This window comes from Diprion similis, chromosome 13 (assembly GCF_021155765.1).
Source record: "Diprion similis isolate iyDipSimi1 chromosome 13, iyDipSimi1.1, whole genome shotgun sequence".
Lineage (NCBI taxonomy): Eukaryota > Metazoa > Arthropoda > Insecta > Hymenoptera > Diprionidae > Diprion > Diprion similis.
The window spans coordinates 7392120-7408620 of NC_060117.1; the positions used below are offsets into that span (position 1 = coordinate 7392120).

General features: G+C 36.3%; 1 protein-coding gene across 8 annotated transcripts in view; it reads right to left on the reverse strand.

Moving 5' to 3' along the window:
* The window catches only part of LOC124413991 (potassium voltage-gated channel protein Shaker), a 248656-nt gene that overhangs the window by 108249 nt on the left and 123906 nt on the right, over nt 1-16501 (reverse strand). Inside the window, exon 1 of one of the 8 annotated variants that reach the window (XM_046894836.1) lies at nt 1522-1753. The exons of the other annotated variants lie outside the window; for them this stretch is intronic. Within the exon in view, the coding sequence (XP_046750792.1) occupies nt 1522-1547 (26 nt within the window). The 5' untranslated portion in view covers nt 1548-1753. Of the gene's footprint in view, nt 1-1521; nt 1754-16501 lie in introns of those variants that run through there. 8 annotated transcript variants of the gene reach the window in all.

A 16501-nucleotide genomic window follows, 5' to 3' on the forward strand; every position in this document is an offset into this window, starting at 1 on the left:
CGAAAGTGAACGGAATTAAATTTTCTCCAATGCGAAAATGCAAAAGATCTCTACAAAATATCCTCCTCACCATATGTCTTTGATAAATGAAAGCTTATTTTCTCTATCATAATTGATAAAATAAGACGTTTTATCTCGGATGATAAATTCTTCGTTTTCAAACAACCACTTTTCAACGATTGGATAATCCAAACAGTCATGTATATATACATATACAGTCTCTGAATTAGAGCTTGCCAAAATTTTTTGCTTCTAGGCCAAGGACGAAGGATATATTTTGCACCAATCACAGGACAATTCCACACCAACTCGACCAGTGTTAAGCCCCTACCATCTCAAAATAATTTCATATTTTTTTCTAAGATTCTACTTGGTAAAAAACGTGACCTGAATTTTTTTCAAATATTTTTATTAAACCGGTTTTTTTTTTTTTTTTTTTACAAATATTTGAAATCGATTGCAAATGCCCATTTTTTAAAATCTGAAAAAATTCTCAAAAATCCAGTGAATTACACAAACCCCCCCCCCCCTGTTGAGGAAAACGTGGGCCGAATTTTTTTTTATCACCCAATTCGGAATTCAAAAATTTTGAAACCCAAAATTATCTTTACTAACTAGAGTAACACATCATCGAATCCTAACGCAGGTAGAAACGGTGACAATGATCGTGTCTCAAAGAAGACCGAATATGAAGCTGTTCGTAAATCACGTAACTGGTTTGAGGTTAGGGCGGGGGAAGGGATTACGAAAGGCTACGCTAGACTGCATAGGAAGTGGGGGGGGGGGGGGGGGGGGGGGGGGGGGCGCGTAGTCTGCGATACGTGGTTTTATAATTGATGAATTCAAATTCATTTTCCAACACGAAATATAACCTCTTTTGCATTACGAATTTCAATGACGATTCTTCGTAGCAACGATAAAAAGTACACTTGAAACTCAGGGTTTATCAAAGCGAAAAAACTGAGAACAATTCTATCCCCTTAATAATAATAATAATAATAATAATAATAATGATGATGACGACGATGATTCGCATGTGTGTTTAGTCTAAGAATTTATTCCTTCGTATGTCTTGTGATAATAAAGAAAAATTTCAAAAATCCACTTTTTTTTAATTTTTTTTTTTAAACCACGTGCTTTTCTGGGTGGACCAAGAGTCGGGGGGGGGGGGGGGGGGTGATTATCTACGATAGACGACGTGCACGGGGGTTCAGAAGTCTCGAAAATAGAGCTACGTAGTTTATAGACAGCCCCTAAGGGGGAGGCGGGGGCGGAAACGCAAGCACGTGATACCTGCGGTGCCAGGTGGCGCGTAGCTACATGTTATACGTCACGCACGTTTCACCTGAGGGTAGAAGAACGCAACCCAAGTATAAAAAACATGACGCCGGAGGAGCAAAAAACGAGGCTGGTTAAACAAATTGAAAGGATATTGGTGCGGGGATCGAAGTCGAATGCAAGGTTACTGTAACAGGTCGAAAGCTCGAGACTTCCGGTTAACGGAGAAACGGATGGACTCACCCGCCAGCAACTAGGATCATCTGCATGGTGCATGGGGGCGGCTGGTCTCACGACTACGGCGAGATCCTTGTTTGAGGGTTGAAAGGTCCTTACGACGGACTAAGAAGGCCCGAAAAATCGGGGGCGGAGGATCCGGGCGGCGTCGGACCGGCTTTCTTCGGGGCTATTTCGAGGGGTGCCGACGGGGTCCTCCGATGTACCCGGAGCAGTCGGAGCTGGTCCTCCACCTCATGTCGCGGCCGACGCGCCGCGCCGGCTGCCTCCTCCTCCTCCACCTCCTCCGCCTCCTCCTCCTCCTCCTCCTCCTCCTCCTCCTCCTCTTCGGGGACGGTATTTACACGGAAGCACGCCACTGTCACTGCCCCCCGCAGTCATCGGCCCGCGAAGACGCGCACCGTGTCCCGGAGGATCAGAGGTCCTGGGAGAAAACGACGACGACGACGGAGAGGGAGAGGAGGCAGCAGGAAGAGAAAAGAGAGAAGAGAAGATATATAAAAGAGAGAAAAAATAGAAGAAAAAAAAAAGAAAGAGATTCTCGGAGAAAGACGGAGGAGGAAGTCACACTAGACCCCACGGCACTCGGCAGCCACACACTGACTGGCGCCGCGCTCGTTCAGCCGCGCGGAGAGGCTTCTAAGTGGGTTTCTCTCGGGCACACGGGTTGGACCTGGGATAGGTTGGAGCCGGAGGATAACGGCTGCTGCCACGCGCCGCCGCAGAGCTCGATGGCGGCGCCACGGCCGCGGGAAAACTCCGAGGACCCGCGCTTCCACCCCCAGCCGCCGCCGCCGCCGCCTTCAGTCGATATCCCAAACCCACCTCGATCTCGCCCGAAAACCGCCCTCCGCCGTTTTGCGACCCCTTCACACCCGCGGAGATCCTTCTCCTCCTCTTCTCTTCTCTTCTCTTCCCTTCGTCACCCCTCCTCATCACCCTCCTCTTCGTCCTCCTTCTCCGCAGGACCCGCGTCTTTCGCTTCCACATGTCCTCTGCTCCTAGCGTAGCACCCGCGATTATTAACCCTTCCGCACTACACACCCCCCGGGGTCATTATGACCCCGTGGTGTGGTCGTTGTTGCTATTATTCGTTATTCAACCTAACCTAACAACTGAGAATTATTTCTCCTTCGTGTGATTTAGACGTGAAACAAGGATTTCATACGCGAAGACCTTTTACGAAAATATTTAAAATTAATTTATTCTCGAGGTAGAGATACACTTTTTCGACAATTTTTTAATTTTTTCCAAGTTGAGCTAGATTTCGTCTTTCCACAAAATATTCGCGTTTTTCTCGCAATGCGAGAATAATTATAAAAAAAAAAAACAAAAAAATTAATGAATGCCGGCAATCGATTTGTCAGAAAATTTTATCCCTGTTTCATTATACATACTTCACAATTATTTAACGTGCAATATATATTGAGAAAATGGTCAAAAACGAAAATGAAGATTCTACACCATATACTGTAAAAAAAACAAAAAATAAAAATTAATGGTTCGAAGAAAATTCATTTCGTTTTTGTATATGAACATATATCGTCACATTTCCAGTAACCGTAAATTCGATACCAGAAAATTATAGCGTTATTGTTTTAACTTGAGATTGTACCTACTCGGAAAATTTTATCACGTCTCGCGTCTCGCAAGTATTCGATGAGACTGAGGAACTCAGGCGCTCTGGACACGTAAGAGCGTAATATAAACATAAGCAGTATACAATGGAGATTAGTTTTTGTAAATACACCTTTGTGTATACCTTGAGTGTGTACGAAAGCAACAAAAGTATCGGAAGTGTAATCTGATTTGATCCAGTATGAGTAATGAAATATCGTAACGATCGTTATTTCATTCTTTTTGCAAAAAAATTAATTTCGCTTTTCTTAAATATCTGCGTCTTGAGAGTTAATCGCTCAATTTTCAACTGAAAATATTTCAAATTCGGTGATTTACGATTTTTTGAGTATAATGATCGATTTTTCGGTATTTTGTTCTCTTGTGAAATGTTTTTTTTTTTTTTTTTCTTTTTTTTTCTTTCACATTCAAAATTGCATTTTGCTGAAGATAACTAATTCGCTTTGAAATATTATAGTTTAAGGGTATCCCAGAGTTTTTTCAAGCTATTTGAATCGATATCACCGTTTCTAAGTTATGATTTTTAATCTGAGGTTTAATCTGAGGTCTTAAGGCGCGCTAAAAAGGTTCATTTTAGTGAGTTTTTGTACATAAAAACGGTAGTTGAAAAGGGGTCGACAATTTTTTGCGAGCCGTCAGTAATAACTTCGAAAAAATGTGAGAAAAAACTCAAATCATCAAGCCACGCAATCTCGACGAATTTGACACCCTCGATATCTAATTTTTTTCGATTTAGAGGGGGTGAATTTGATTTTTATTATTCTATATAAAGAACGAAAATTCGTAATAATAATAATAATAACAATTCTTTTGACCTTAGATTAATTATTATTTTTCAATTAAAGTCATTTAAATTCTAATCTGAAGTTTATTCAATTGTTATTCACAATAAATGTTTAAAAAAATCTGTCTAAACTATCTTGTACGATAATGTGAATTTTTTTTCTCAAATAATAGCACGAATTCCCACTAAAATCTCGCAGTTATAGATTTTTTTTCAACATTGTTACCCTTACAACAAAATATATACCTACTGAGAATGTGTCTGAAATACGTGTATTTTAAATGAAGAAATCATCCCCGTACAGACAGGGGCTTAGAGTTGAGATAAAAATGTGCAAAAATGTGAAACTTGTTTTTGAGATTATTCAAAGTTGATTTTAAGGGAAGGGGGAGGAAGGGGGAGGTTCGGAGAAAATCGTTATTACCCGTTCAACAGTTGTACGTCAGGTGACATGAAAAAAGTATTGATTTTCACATTATCGACGGTTTTTTGAAATTTGAAAAAAAAAACAAAAAAAAAAAATGCCATGACATGACTTTTTATCTGTATTGTATTAGAATACGGATTATTTTACGAAAGTTTGATTAAATCGAAAAATTATTATTGTCATAGCGAGTGAGTGGTTTAATTTTAATTTCAATGCGATCAATGATTCGATTAACATGAATCTCGATACATTTGATCATTGAAAATTTGTAATAAATAAATATCTTTTTTGCTGAGTTTATTTTTGAATAGATAAAAGTTTATTGTTTAGATCGAATAATGTTTAAAATTTTTATTTATCGTTTATAAAGTTTGTTTTTTTGATTTTTACGTTCATAAATAAGACTTGAAGTTTTCGTTTTTATTTTGGTTATTATTCGATGTATAGAATGAAAATTTATTCACTTGAATATAAACGGAAAGAAAAAAAAGAATAATAATTCTGTTGACCTATTGATTAATTATTATTTTTTAATTAAAGTGATTTTAATGCTAGATTGTAGTTTGTTTAATTATTATTTACAACAAATGTTTGAAAAAAATAGGTAATTTTTCTTAAAATTCAAAATATCGTTCTGGTTTCTACGAAAGCAAACTTTATCTACTAAAATTATTTTTTCTTCTATTAGTTACGTGAAAGAATCGAAAATTTGATACTTAGAATCCAGACTCAAAATTCTATATATGTCTATCCAGAGAAAAAAACAATATTTAATTTCTCTAAAACACAGTATAATTAGATAAAAAAAATTTCGAAGTTGTATAATAATATTAATTATTATTTCATTTATTTTTTCCAATATCAGTTTCTACTACCAATCAAGCATTCCAGCAAATCTTTTCGTTTCCGAAAGAAAAACTGTCCCTGGGTCTTGGGTTGACTGCGGCCACGTTTCAGTCCTCGTTCTAATTCTAAATGCAAGAACTCAGCATTGTAGCGAAGCGCAAGGACGAATACTAATCCTGCATCGAGCATACGGACTCACTTCAAAACAGAGGCGTTTCCTTAAGTTTCCTTGAAGGAAAAAACGAGACGCGGCAGAATCGAGGAGAAGTTTTTAACACTGTTGGTGAAGAATTAAAGTGTTGCTTAAGAGACAATTTTATTATTATTGTTATATCACGGAGACTGAGATGAGAATCGATATTGAAAAGTAATTGCTTTTTACGAAGCCGATAAATTTTATATCCTTGATTTTTTACGTCTCATAATCGATTTTTCCTGTCCTTTGAAATTTAACTGTCCTTATTCAAAATCGATAACGTGACTCGTTTTTTTAATGAAAATTTGACCGAATTTTTTTCAATCCTTAAAAATGACAATCGTTGAAAAATTACGCGAAAACAAAGTCACAAACCTTTAATTTCTAATAATAAGTCGTACAGGGGTGAATGGGGCAAAGTGAGCACCTCAAAATTTTGTAAATTCCAAACATTTGGGGTAAAAGTGGGCCCCTTAAAATTTTTTAATTAACAAGGGATAAAATTAACCTCCTTAACTTTGTATTAAACATGAATGATTCGGAAATCATTAACTCAAGTAATTGCAGACCTTATAACACGAAAAGTTTGAAGTTGCGCTTTACTTTGAACTCGTCAAAGTAAAATAATTTTCTGAACTTGAATTTACGATAACTTTTTCTCGAAAAAGGTAGAAAATAATTAAACATGATTGTTTATATAAAAACTGAACATTTTATTCTAATTTTAGGCATTATTTTCTTGAATTTACCCCACCATCCCCAACTTTGATATTTTTGAGAGAGGATAATTTTTTTTTTTTTTTCAAAATGCATCGAGGATTAATGACCTGACGAAAAACCCTCTCGAAGAGGTCAGTTCCTGGAAAAAGCTCAATTTCACGGTTCGGTAAAATATCTTCCCCGAACCTGAAGCTCGGCGACTTATAATTTGAGAGTTATTTATAACTCGACCTTCACAACCAACCGTCAAGTTTACAGAAACGTCAATCTGTTAGCTTGCTGAGAGAGAGAGAGAGAGAGAGAGAGAGAAAGAGAGAGAGAGAGAGAGAATCGTTCTGATAATTTTTTACATGAATGACCTGTACATACGTATTAAGTTTTTTAACCGGTATTTAATAAGTATTTAACAAAACAAAAATGTCACCGTAAAATTTATCTCAGACGTGGAGACGATTGTCCAAAAATCTGTCCCCACCTCACATCCTTCCATACGTACGTGAGGGTGTTTAAATAAAAAAAATATAAAAAATTGCAATATCTTGTCGTAACACCCTTAAAAAGTTTTTTTGGGTTAAAAAAAAGTTTTTGACAAAAGATATGCGTTATGGATCATGATCTTTGGGATGAATATAAATGGCAGGAGAGAAATAATAATTGAAATCCTACATGCAACGTGTTTTTTCACGGATTCAAAAAAATGTTATGAAAATTGAAAAATCAGATGAGCGCCATTTTCTACGTAACGTAGAACGCCCATCTTTTTTCAGATCCTTCATTTTAACCTAAACAAACAATTCAGGGGTTGCTATGGTGGAAAATCGTGAATTTTATTTTTTATTTTTTTGAAACACCCTAACATATATGGGGTAGTCCGTCCCATTTCGACCTGCGTCCGACGCTTGAATCGCCTCTCGAATTTGGCCCGCGATTTTTTATATGATTGTTCTCACATTAAAAGGCATTAATTTTCTTTCAGATTCAGATTTCCGATATGGTTTGAATTTTCTACAATTTTTTTAAATGATTTTATTCATCGACACAATGTGGAAATCTGAAATAATTCTCAAAAATCCGGCGTCAGATGTCGAAATTTTTAATCCTAGAGCCGAAGTGGGGTGATTTTTTTTTCTTACTATTTTCGAACTTTTCCGAAAGAAAAAATGTTTAAAAAAATTAGAAACGCGAGTCAGTTCACTATAAATTGTTAATGAAACATTTTAACATGTCGCACCGGATTTTTGAGCATTTTTTTGTATCATTTCAATTAGGGTTTTTCTTACTACTTGATCGTGATTGAAAAAACCTTTATCATCAAAATAAAGAAGAGAGAAAAAAAAACTCTTGCAAAAAGTCTGAAAAAAAAATCCAAAAGTCCAGTGTGGCGTATGAAAACGTTTCAACAACTATCCATAGAATAATATCTTCCGATTCTAATTTTTTTAACGTTTATTTCGGAAAAAGCTTGAAAACAGTAAGAAGAAAGAATCATCCCACTTCGGAACCACGCTTAAAAATTAGACACCTGACGGCTGATTTTTTAGAATTTTTTCAGATTTTTAAATTCTATCGGGCAATGAAGTCATTTAAAAAAAATTGTAGAAAATTCAAACCATGTCGGAAAAATGTAAAAACAAAAAATCAGCGTCTTTTAACGTGAGAACAATCGTACGAAAAATCGCGGGCCAAAACCGAGAGGTCGAGGGTTGAAAGCAGGTCAAAATAAGATGGACTACCCTACATAGAGTGAAAAATTCTCCTCGTTGAATTTCAGGCTATCCCAGAAAAGGACGCATCCTTGATGAGACATTCGTGGCGTAATTAAAACCTCGGGAATATCATGAAATAGTCCTCTTCGTGGTTTACCGCGTTATTCTCGAAATCTCGACAGAGCAGCACTAAATTGCGCGCGGTAATGCGAGCACCCTGAGTGCTTGGTAAACGGTGCACCGTTTTAACCCTGAACCACCGAATAATATTACACCCGTAATACATGCAATCCGAAGACGGACCTGGAGGACTGCTTCCTCTATTTCCGTTCCTCTTTCGGGCTGTTAGATATATGCGGAAACTAAAATTGCGATTCCGTGGACCAAAATCATCCCTCGATGGTATTTGTAACACCGTCGGAAAAAAATAAAATAAAAATTCTCTGGTTTGTGGGTGAAGTTGATTATTTTAGATTTTTTTTTTTTTTTTTCATTTGCCATTTCAGGAAAAAAAATGGAAAATATATGGGGTATTCCATGCCAAATTGACCTGGGTTTTACTCTTACCTCTCAGATTTTGAGCGCGATTTTTTTTTTTATGATTGTTCTCACTCTGAGAGGTATTCAGTCTTTTTTCAGCTGAATTTGAATTTTCAGAAAATTTTTAGAAAGGATTTTACTGACAACCAAAATTAAAAAATTGAAAAAATTCTGGAAAATTCAATGTGACGTATGAAAATGTTTCAGGAACCATCTAGAGTAAAATGACTTACGCTCCTGATTTTTTGAAAGTTTTTTTTTCGGAAAATTGGCCCACTCCAGGTCCGAGCTCGAAAATTTTGATATCTGATACAGAATTTTTTCTAATTTTTAATTTTGGTTGGTAGATAAAATCATTTCTAAAAATCGTAGAAAATTCAAATTGAGTGGAAAAAAACTGAGTACCTTTCAAGTAAGAACAATCATAAAAAAAAAAATTCGAGCCAAATCTGAAGGTCGAATTGGCGTGGAATACCCCATATACATCTAAATATATAATATATAATAAATGTATTGCATTTTTTAGTTTTGAATAAGTTAGTATTAAGTAAGTATATAGAGACTAAACAGAAAAAATTATTATTCAGTTTAGACTATAAAGTTTGGTTTTGCGGGCAGAATAATGCGATTTCAAAAAATTTTCAAATCTATGAATTTATTTATTCAGCTGATAAAAAACCGAAACAAATATTTCTGATTAAATTTATTTATAATTATGTGTATCACGCTTCAAAATTTTGGAAAATTTCCTTACTTTGTGAAATGCTGGATGTAAAAACAAACTTTTTTGGCAAATATTCATTTTCCTCTGTTTAGTATCACTTCATTTAACGTTATTCATGGTTTTGAAATCGAAAACTGGCGCGCCAAAAACTTGTAAGTTGTGTTTTAATTTTGCATCGAGGTTCTTCAAGATATTGTTTTTATCCCGTTTCCCGTTCGTTTCGCTTCTGATTTTCTCGTAAGTCATTTCATACAGATTCCTCGTTTGAGGCTTTTTACTCATCGATTGATTGCCAAAATTTGTAACATTTTCGACAAATTTTCTCCGTCAGGTAAAATCGAACAAGTTACCACAATCAAGTTCTTCGCTTTACATTTTAATTGCAGCTTGTATCAGCTTCTAAGCTCTTCGAGGATAAACTGAATCCGTCTCAAAAACGTATTATTTCAGGTCCATGATTATTTTCTCCTAATTTTTTTCAGACTATAAGAAACATTTTTTTCATCTGCTTGCTTGTTTCGGTCGGCTACAGTGAAAATTTTTACACAAATAAACTTTCTTGCATCACAAGTCATCATATATTGTCAACAAGACTTGAAGTTGTCTATTTTTTCTTCTCAGTCAAAATTAACTCATACATCAGGTACAGCTGTGCCAATATCTTCTAAACACAATTTTTTTCTACTGTTAATAGATATGTAATAAGCGATTTGGGTGCGATTTTGGATAAAATTCACGAAAATCAAATACGATTTTAGATGGAACTGATTTTTGATTTTGAATTTTGAATCATTCACGTAAAATTTTAACATCTATGACTAAAAAGAAAACCTTTTTATAATTCGATGACGTATTGACGATTATTAATTTATCCACCACATTAAATCAGTCCTTTTTTGATTTCAAATTTTCGAAAACTTCTTCAAAAATATTCATGCAAAACACGTGACATATTTATCCGTTCAGTGTCATGGTTGTATTCTTAATTTATAACATCCGATTTCCTGTCCTGTGAAAATCAAAAATAATCATCCACTTTCGGTAAAATGTCTTTCCATTTTGGAGAACGCGAAACAGGTTTCATATGAGGCGTAAAATTACCAGATCAGGTTCAAAAGAAGTTGATGGAAAAGTGGTAAGGAATCGAATATTTGATCCGATTTTTAGAATAAAGATACTCTTTACATTTTTTTTTTTTTTGCGTCACTTTTTTTCAATTTGAATGATTAAAAAATGAACGGTTTGGACAACAGACTTTATGTAAGTTTTTCATAATTTTCAAAAATGTTGCAAGCATTGTCAAAATATCTGAGGGCGTCAGAGAAGGTTAGAAAAATCTATAAGAAATTGAAATGGTTTTTAGAGTTTGAACAAGAGTATAAAAATCACGGACCAAATCCAAGAGGGTGAGGGTCAGACTTTAGTGGAATTTCCGTGAAACTTTCCACACATAAAACACGCGAGAAATATAAACACACAGTTTTATAAAATCTACTCAACATGTCGAAGAATAAAATTCTCGTTGGCGAGTTCGATTGGCACCATTATAATGTGAAAAGTTGTACAAACTTGAATAGGGAGTGGAATTTAGCTTGATCGTTTGCAATCACGCGCCACGCTGCGCAGACGAAAGGAAACTTTGGACTGAAGTACTGATAATGACTGTCTCATCAAAGCTCGATATCAATGGAAAATCGTTGAATCAGAAATCAAGGTTTAATTCTGGTTAAGAAGTGTGAGTAAATTTTGCCATTCCATTTGACACCTCTGGCAAAGAGACAAAAAATTATCACCGTCGGTTTCAGAGCGTAAAGGACTTTCCATCATTCCATTTGAATAAAAAATTCAATTAAAGACTGTTCAATTTTCAGCCAATTTTTTTGTACGAGTATTCAGAAAAAAGCACAGCAACGATTATACAAACGAAACAACTGATTATACAAAGGTAAAGACTGTTGCATAGGTTTAACAATCCCAAATCGCCCCAAGGCGAGTCTGAAATAGATCTCTGTGTTGTGAATAGAAAAAGGTCTATGGAACCGCTTCAGTCTATCGTTGTGGAAGAGAAAAGTACCTGCAGCATCACTCGAAAGGAGCTTTTTTCGTCCACCTTATTTTCTCTTGTTTTTGTTCGTTCCTCCGCTTTTTCACTTGACTGCGGAACAAAGCTCGGCCTCCAAGAGTCGGTAAGGGGAGGGGGTGGGTGGAGGGAGAAAGCGATGGTAGGTATGTACGTGGCACGTGGTGGTTGTTCAAGTGGAAGCGAACGTGAGAAGGGCGAAGAGTGTAAAGGGGGAAGCTAACTGTCACTCAATCAATTACTAACGTAGCCCTGAACCAGTTGTCCTTGCCTCGCTAGACGGCTAGTGTGGCCGGGAAATCCTACGCCTTTATGCCAACTGGGAATCCCACCAACTCCATCCTGGGAAACTGACTGACAAAGAGGCGAGGGTGAAAGGTCAGAGCAAGACGAGGCAGCGAGGCATCCAACGAATCCGTAGAAAGTCTTTTATTTTACATTCTTCTTTAACATACTTCATTATTCTCAAGTACCTCGTTCCACTCCATCCCCGAATTATTCATATCGTTCAACAAAGATTTCTTCACGGACTGTGAGGAAAAATAGAATGGAATTCTGTTGACTGGGATTAGGTGGCAATTCAACATTTGGATTTGATGTCAATCCCATAATACCTGATGTCAGTTCAACGGTTACGTTTAATTTCAATCCAACACTACCTGAAGTCAATTCAACATTCATACTTGATGTCAAGCTCATAGTATCTGATCTCGATTCAACATTTATATTTGATGTCAATCCCGTGATACCTGTTTTTAAATCGATACTTACATTTAATGTGAATACAGCAGATCTTGATTTCAATTTAACATTTATATTTGATGTCAATCCTGTGATCCCTGATGTCAATTTAGTAGTTACGTTTAATGTCAATTCAATATTTATGTTTGATGTCAATCCTGTAATCCCAGATCTCAATTCAGTAGTTACGTTTAATGTCAATTCAATATTTATGTTTGATGTCAATTTAACACTACACGATGTCAATTCAACATTCATATTTAATGTCAATCCCGTAATATACAATCTCAATTCAATATTTACGTTTAATGTAAATTTAACACTACTTGATGTCAGTTCAAAATTTATACTTGATGTGATACTTCCGATATCGATTCAACATTTATATTTGATGTTAATCCTGTAATAAGTGATGTCAATTCAACACTACCTGATGTCAGTTCAACATTCATACTTCATGTCAACCTCATACTATCTGATATCAATTCAACATTTATATTTGATGTCAATCCCGTAATACCTGATTTCAAGTCAACACTCACATTTAATGTCAATCCAGCACTACTTAATATCAATTCAACATTTATATTTGATGTCAATCCCGTAATAACCGATGTCAATTCAATAGTTATATTTTATCTTAAGCTTACGAAAATTTATATTGATATCAAAAAAACACTTTCTGTACTTAATCTGAATTCACCAAAGAATTGTTTTGTAGTAATTGAGACTACGCCATCTTTGTCAACCCTAACACCGCCATTTTATATACATTTTTATACAGTAACGACAGGTGTTTTATTTCCATTTTCAAAGCACTCTATAGATGAGTTCGCGGAATATATCAACACGAAAGCGCAAAACCGTTACTAAAATTGAGTTTGCGATGCAAAGGCTTAAAATACAAGTGCATTATACATCCAAGCCTGGGAAGTGGATGTGTCTTTCGAGAACTCCGAGATGTCTCAAAAGCAATATATTTCTTCGGCATACTTGCAGCACACTGCTGAACACAAATGGCTTTTCTCTGAACACAGAGCCACTTTTGCATTCTGTCTCTGTACCCAACGCCGCCTGATAGAAAAGGCCGGAATTCAAGAGTAGCCGTGCTTCGGGTAAGGATATTTCTACTTGAAATCGAACTACAGCAGTTTATACCTTTTCTCATGTGTCATCGCATTGAATATAAAACTTGGGTTTCACGAAACTAAAACTCGGTGTTTAAAATTGATTTTCCAATTACAAAAACAGCGGATATCCTGACACAGAAAAAACGGCTTTGAAAATAAAATGATGAAAAAAAATTGCAATTGCGTATTTCTTAGTTTCTTTAAGCTTGAACGTGGTTCTAATTTCGGTTACGATGCGAGTGACATCTTGTTTTGAACTGACATTTGTTTTTTGTTTTGTTGAAAACTGAAATCGTAGTGAGTTTTAGAGAAAAATACTTTTTCACAGTCACAGACACACCTGTTAATATGTTGAGGTCAGTTTAAATGCATGGAACAGCATTTTAACGAGCACCGCAGCTTTGCGGTGAGTCTACACACTACAATATAGGTATGTAGGTACACTTTGAAAGTCAGTCATGTCTGTTTTTTCCTGGCCGTTTGAAAAGCGAGGATTTAAACGTACAGCTGTGGATACTTATCTGGAAAATACGAGAAAGTTGAAAACCCCAAGGGTTTGGCACTGGCGATAAAAATCGTTGCCAGAAGAATCTCGGACGTGGTTTTAACACACGTTTAATACCTGGTGTATAAACACACCTGTTATTTTTAACACTGTATTGCGTAATACACAAAATTCCACAGTGGTCCACAGGAAGTCAATGAATTTTCCTGGAAAAAGGAATCAATGAAAACTGCACTTGACGAGAGCTTAGTGGTTTAAAATAGTTTGGATCTATGATGCAACGTTTAACGATCCACCTCACCTCGAAATACGTTCGAACCCTCAACGGAGGTTGAGATTAAGTTTGGGCCGAAGGTGCTGATGGGGTGCAAACAGGGTGCGCGTATCATGGAAAGCTTATAGGTGGGGTCGATGAGGGCAAAGTGGCCACCCGGGGCGAAGCGAATTTACTGAATATTTCATAATAACTGTGGGAGGTGCCTAATTTAAGTAGCTCAAATCACATCCATCATTTGTTTCGGACCGGAGAATGAATGAAATTCATGGGAATTGTAAAAACATGGCTTTCATTCAATTCAATTCTGCCGTATACAAGCTGGTAGAAAAAACCAAAAGTCTTTGATACTACTTTTCAGAAAGCGTGAAGTCTTTTTTGAATCAAGTCTTACTGGATGGAAGAATAACAGGATATTCATGGGTAGTCACGTATGGTACAATGGTATGTCACATAAATAATTGATCGCGTTAAAAAGATGTCATCCCACCGCTGTCACCAACAATAATGTTGCAATTTCCTACCGGCAAGTATGATTGAGACGTCTGGTTTCTTCGGAGAGCCGACAGGGATAGTTATGATTGATAATAGTTACGTATAGCGGAGTGACACAGTCTTCCAAGTAATGTATATCATATCACCAAACGAAGGGGAAGGCAGCGCTAGGAGTTCACATTATCAGATCATACTTGTACTCCTTACGTGCCGCCACTTACATACTTAATCTAACAGGATCACGGCGAACTGGAAAAATTGATGGAGAATGCAATTGAGATGTTTCTTGAAAGTTGACGTGACATCGAAGTAAACGTCTTTTTGCACTTTGTTGGTTCCATGAGTATTTGTCTCGATTTCGAAACGCACAAAGTAAACCATCACGCTATACTATTTCATACCATCGTTGAGGTTGTACGAAATATTTTATTTATTGTTTCTACGCAAAAGCTTGTACCTTACAAATTATACTTTCTATTACAGAAGACGAACGATACTAGCTTATCCATTTTACCAATCATTTACGAAACAATTAGCACTCAATAGTCTCGTAGCAATTAAAATCAACTTGTGCACCGTCGTAATCGTTATATTAAAGAATTATTATTACTCATGAATTTTTTCACATGCTAGCGTGACTTGATTAACTGATTCGACTTGTTGACACGATTGTCGTACATTGAACGATATTTGAAGGAAAAGGGTGAAGAAAGTATGGGGGACTATAAATTATTTGGTTAATCGTAAGGGTAGTTATGTTTGAAGAAACAACCATACTGTAAACCATATAGTTTAGCCGGAAATAAATTACGGAAATAATTTAAAAGACTTAAAGAATCGGAGTAGAATCTGACGGACCTGTTGCGATCGCTTTCCAAAAATTGGTGAATAAAACCCGTGAATATAGTAGATGTAGAACTGAAAATCACAGGATCAGATATCGCCATCACGTTATGCAGGAACCCAAGAAAAGTGACGAACTGGAGCTTCTTAGGAGTTCAGGGACGTCGCAAGGAGCTGGGGTGCCTCGCCCTGGGTATCTCACTGGGCTTCGTTACACCCTTACTGGTATTTAAACAGGCTATTTCTGGAGTACCGGCAGTCGCCCGAGTGAAGATGGTTGGAATTTGACGACAACAAATTCCTGCACAAATTCCTGCTTAGGGGAATTGCCGGTCCATCATGTGCGGTTCGGACTGTTTGAGTGCAAAGTGCAAATTTGACAAGGGGTAGGCTGAGTCAACCGACCGTCAGGGGCATATCGGTCTGGAAATCGTGATGTGAGCTGCACCAAGGCCAGAGTATCAAACTGGAGTCGAAAAGCCCATGAGCATTGGACGAGAGAATACTGTCTCCATAAATGTTGGAAAGTGTCGTTATGACGTCAGAATCTGTATATCGGCGTCATTTTATCACCACATAACCAAAGTTTTTAATTTCAATGAATGAAAATCGTGATTTTTGGGCTTTTAAATTACTTATATAACACAAATTAATGAAACGTAATCAATAATGTACTTGTTCTACCATCTACACGAGAAAAAAAAATGCAAACGGTTAGCTGACAGCCTGATTGCATTAATTTGATTTTTTTCCACCAGATGATGGATCGCAAAGTGACAATCCCAATATGAATTGATATCCATATTACGTATGGTATGAATCCGAGCATCGTGCAAGTCAGAATTCACGATTAGAGAACGGGTATGAAGATATTCCCTTTAAAACGCGCTGCGTTCTAAAGCAGAACAACGTTCGAATTCGAAGGAAAGAAACTTGTAGCTTAGAGTTACCTCTGGTGTAATCAATACTGAAAACCTAAAGGAAGAAAGAAATTGATCAAATAAATGAGATCGTTTAATGAAATGAAACGTCTTTCAACAAGTAAATCTTAAATTGGTTCGTTCTTGAAATTTTATAATCACGTGATAAGGTGCTTGTAGGCATATTTAAATAAATTTTTCTTGTCATTCAAAAATTATTTGACGTGTTGTTTTTGCGATACAATTTTTTATTGACAAAAACAAAGTTGTTCTTGAAAAAATTGTGAGGAATTTATTTTTCATGTGGCTACAAACATAACAATTACTTTAAGAAATTGATAAATATTTATATGCACTTAAGTAACAATCAAATGTATTCGATTATTCCGGTAAGTAATCAAAGGATATCGTTACTCT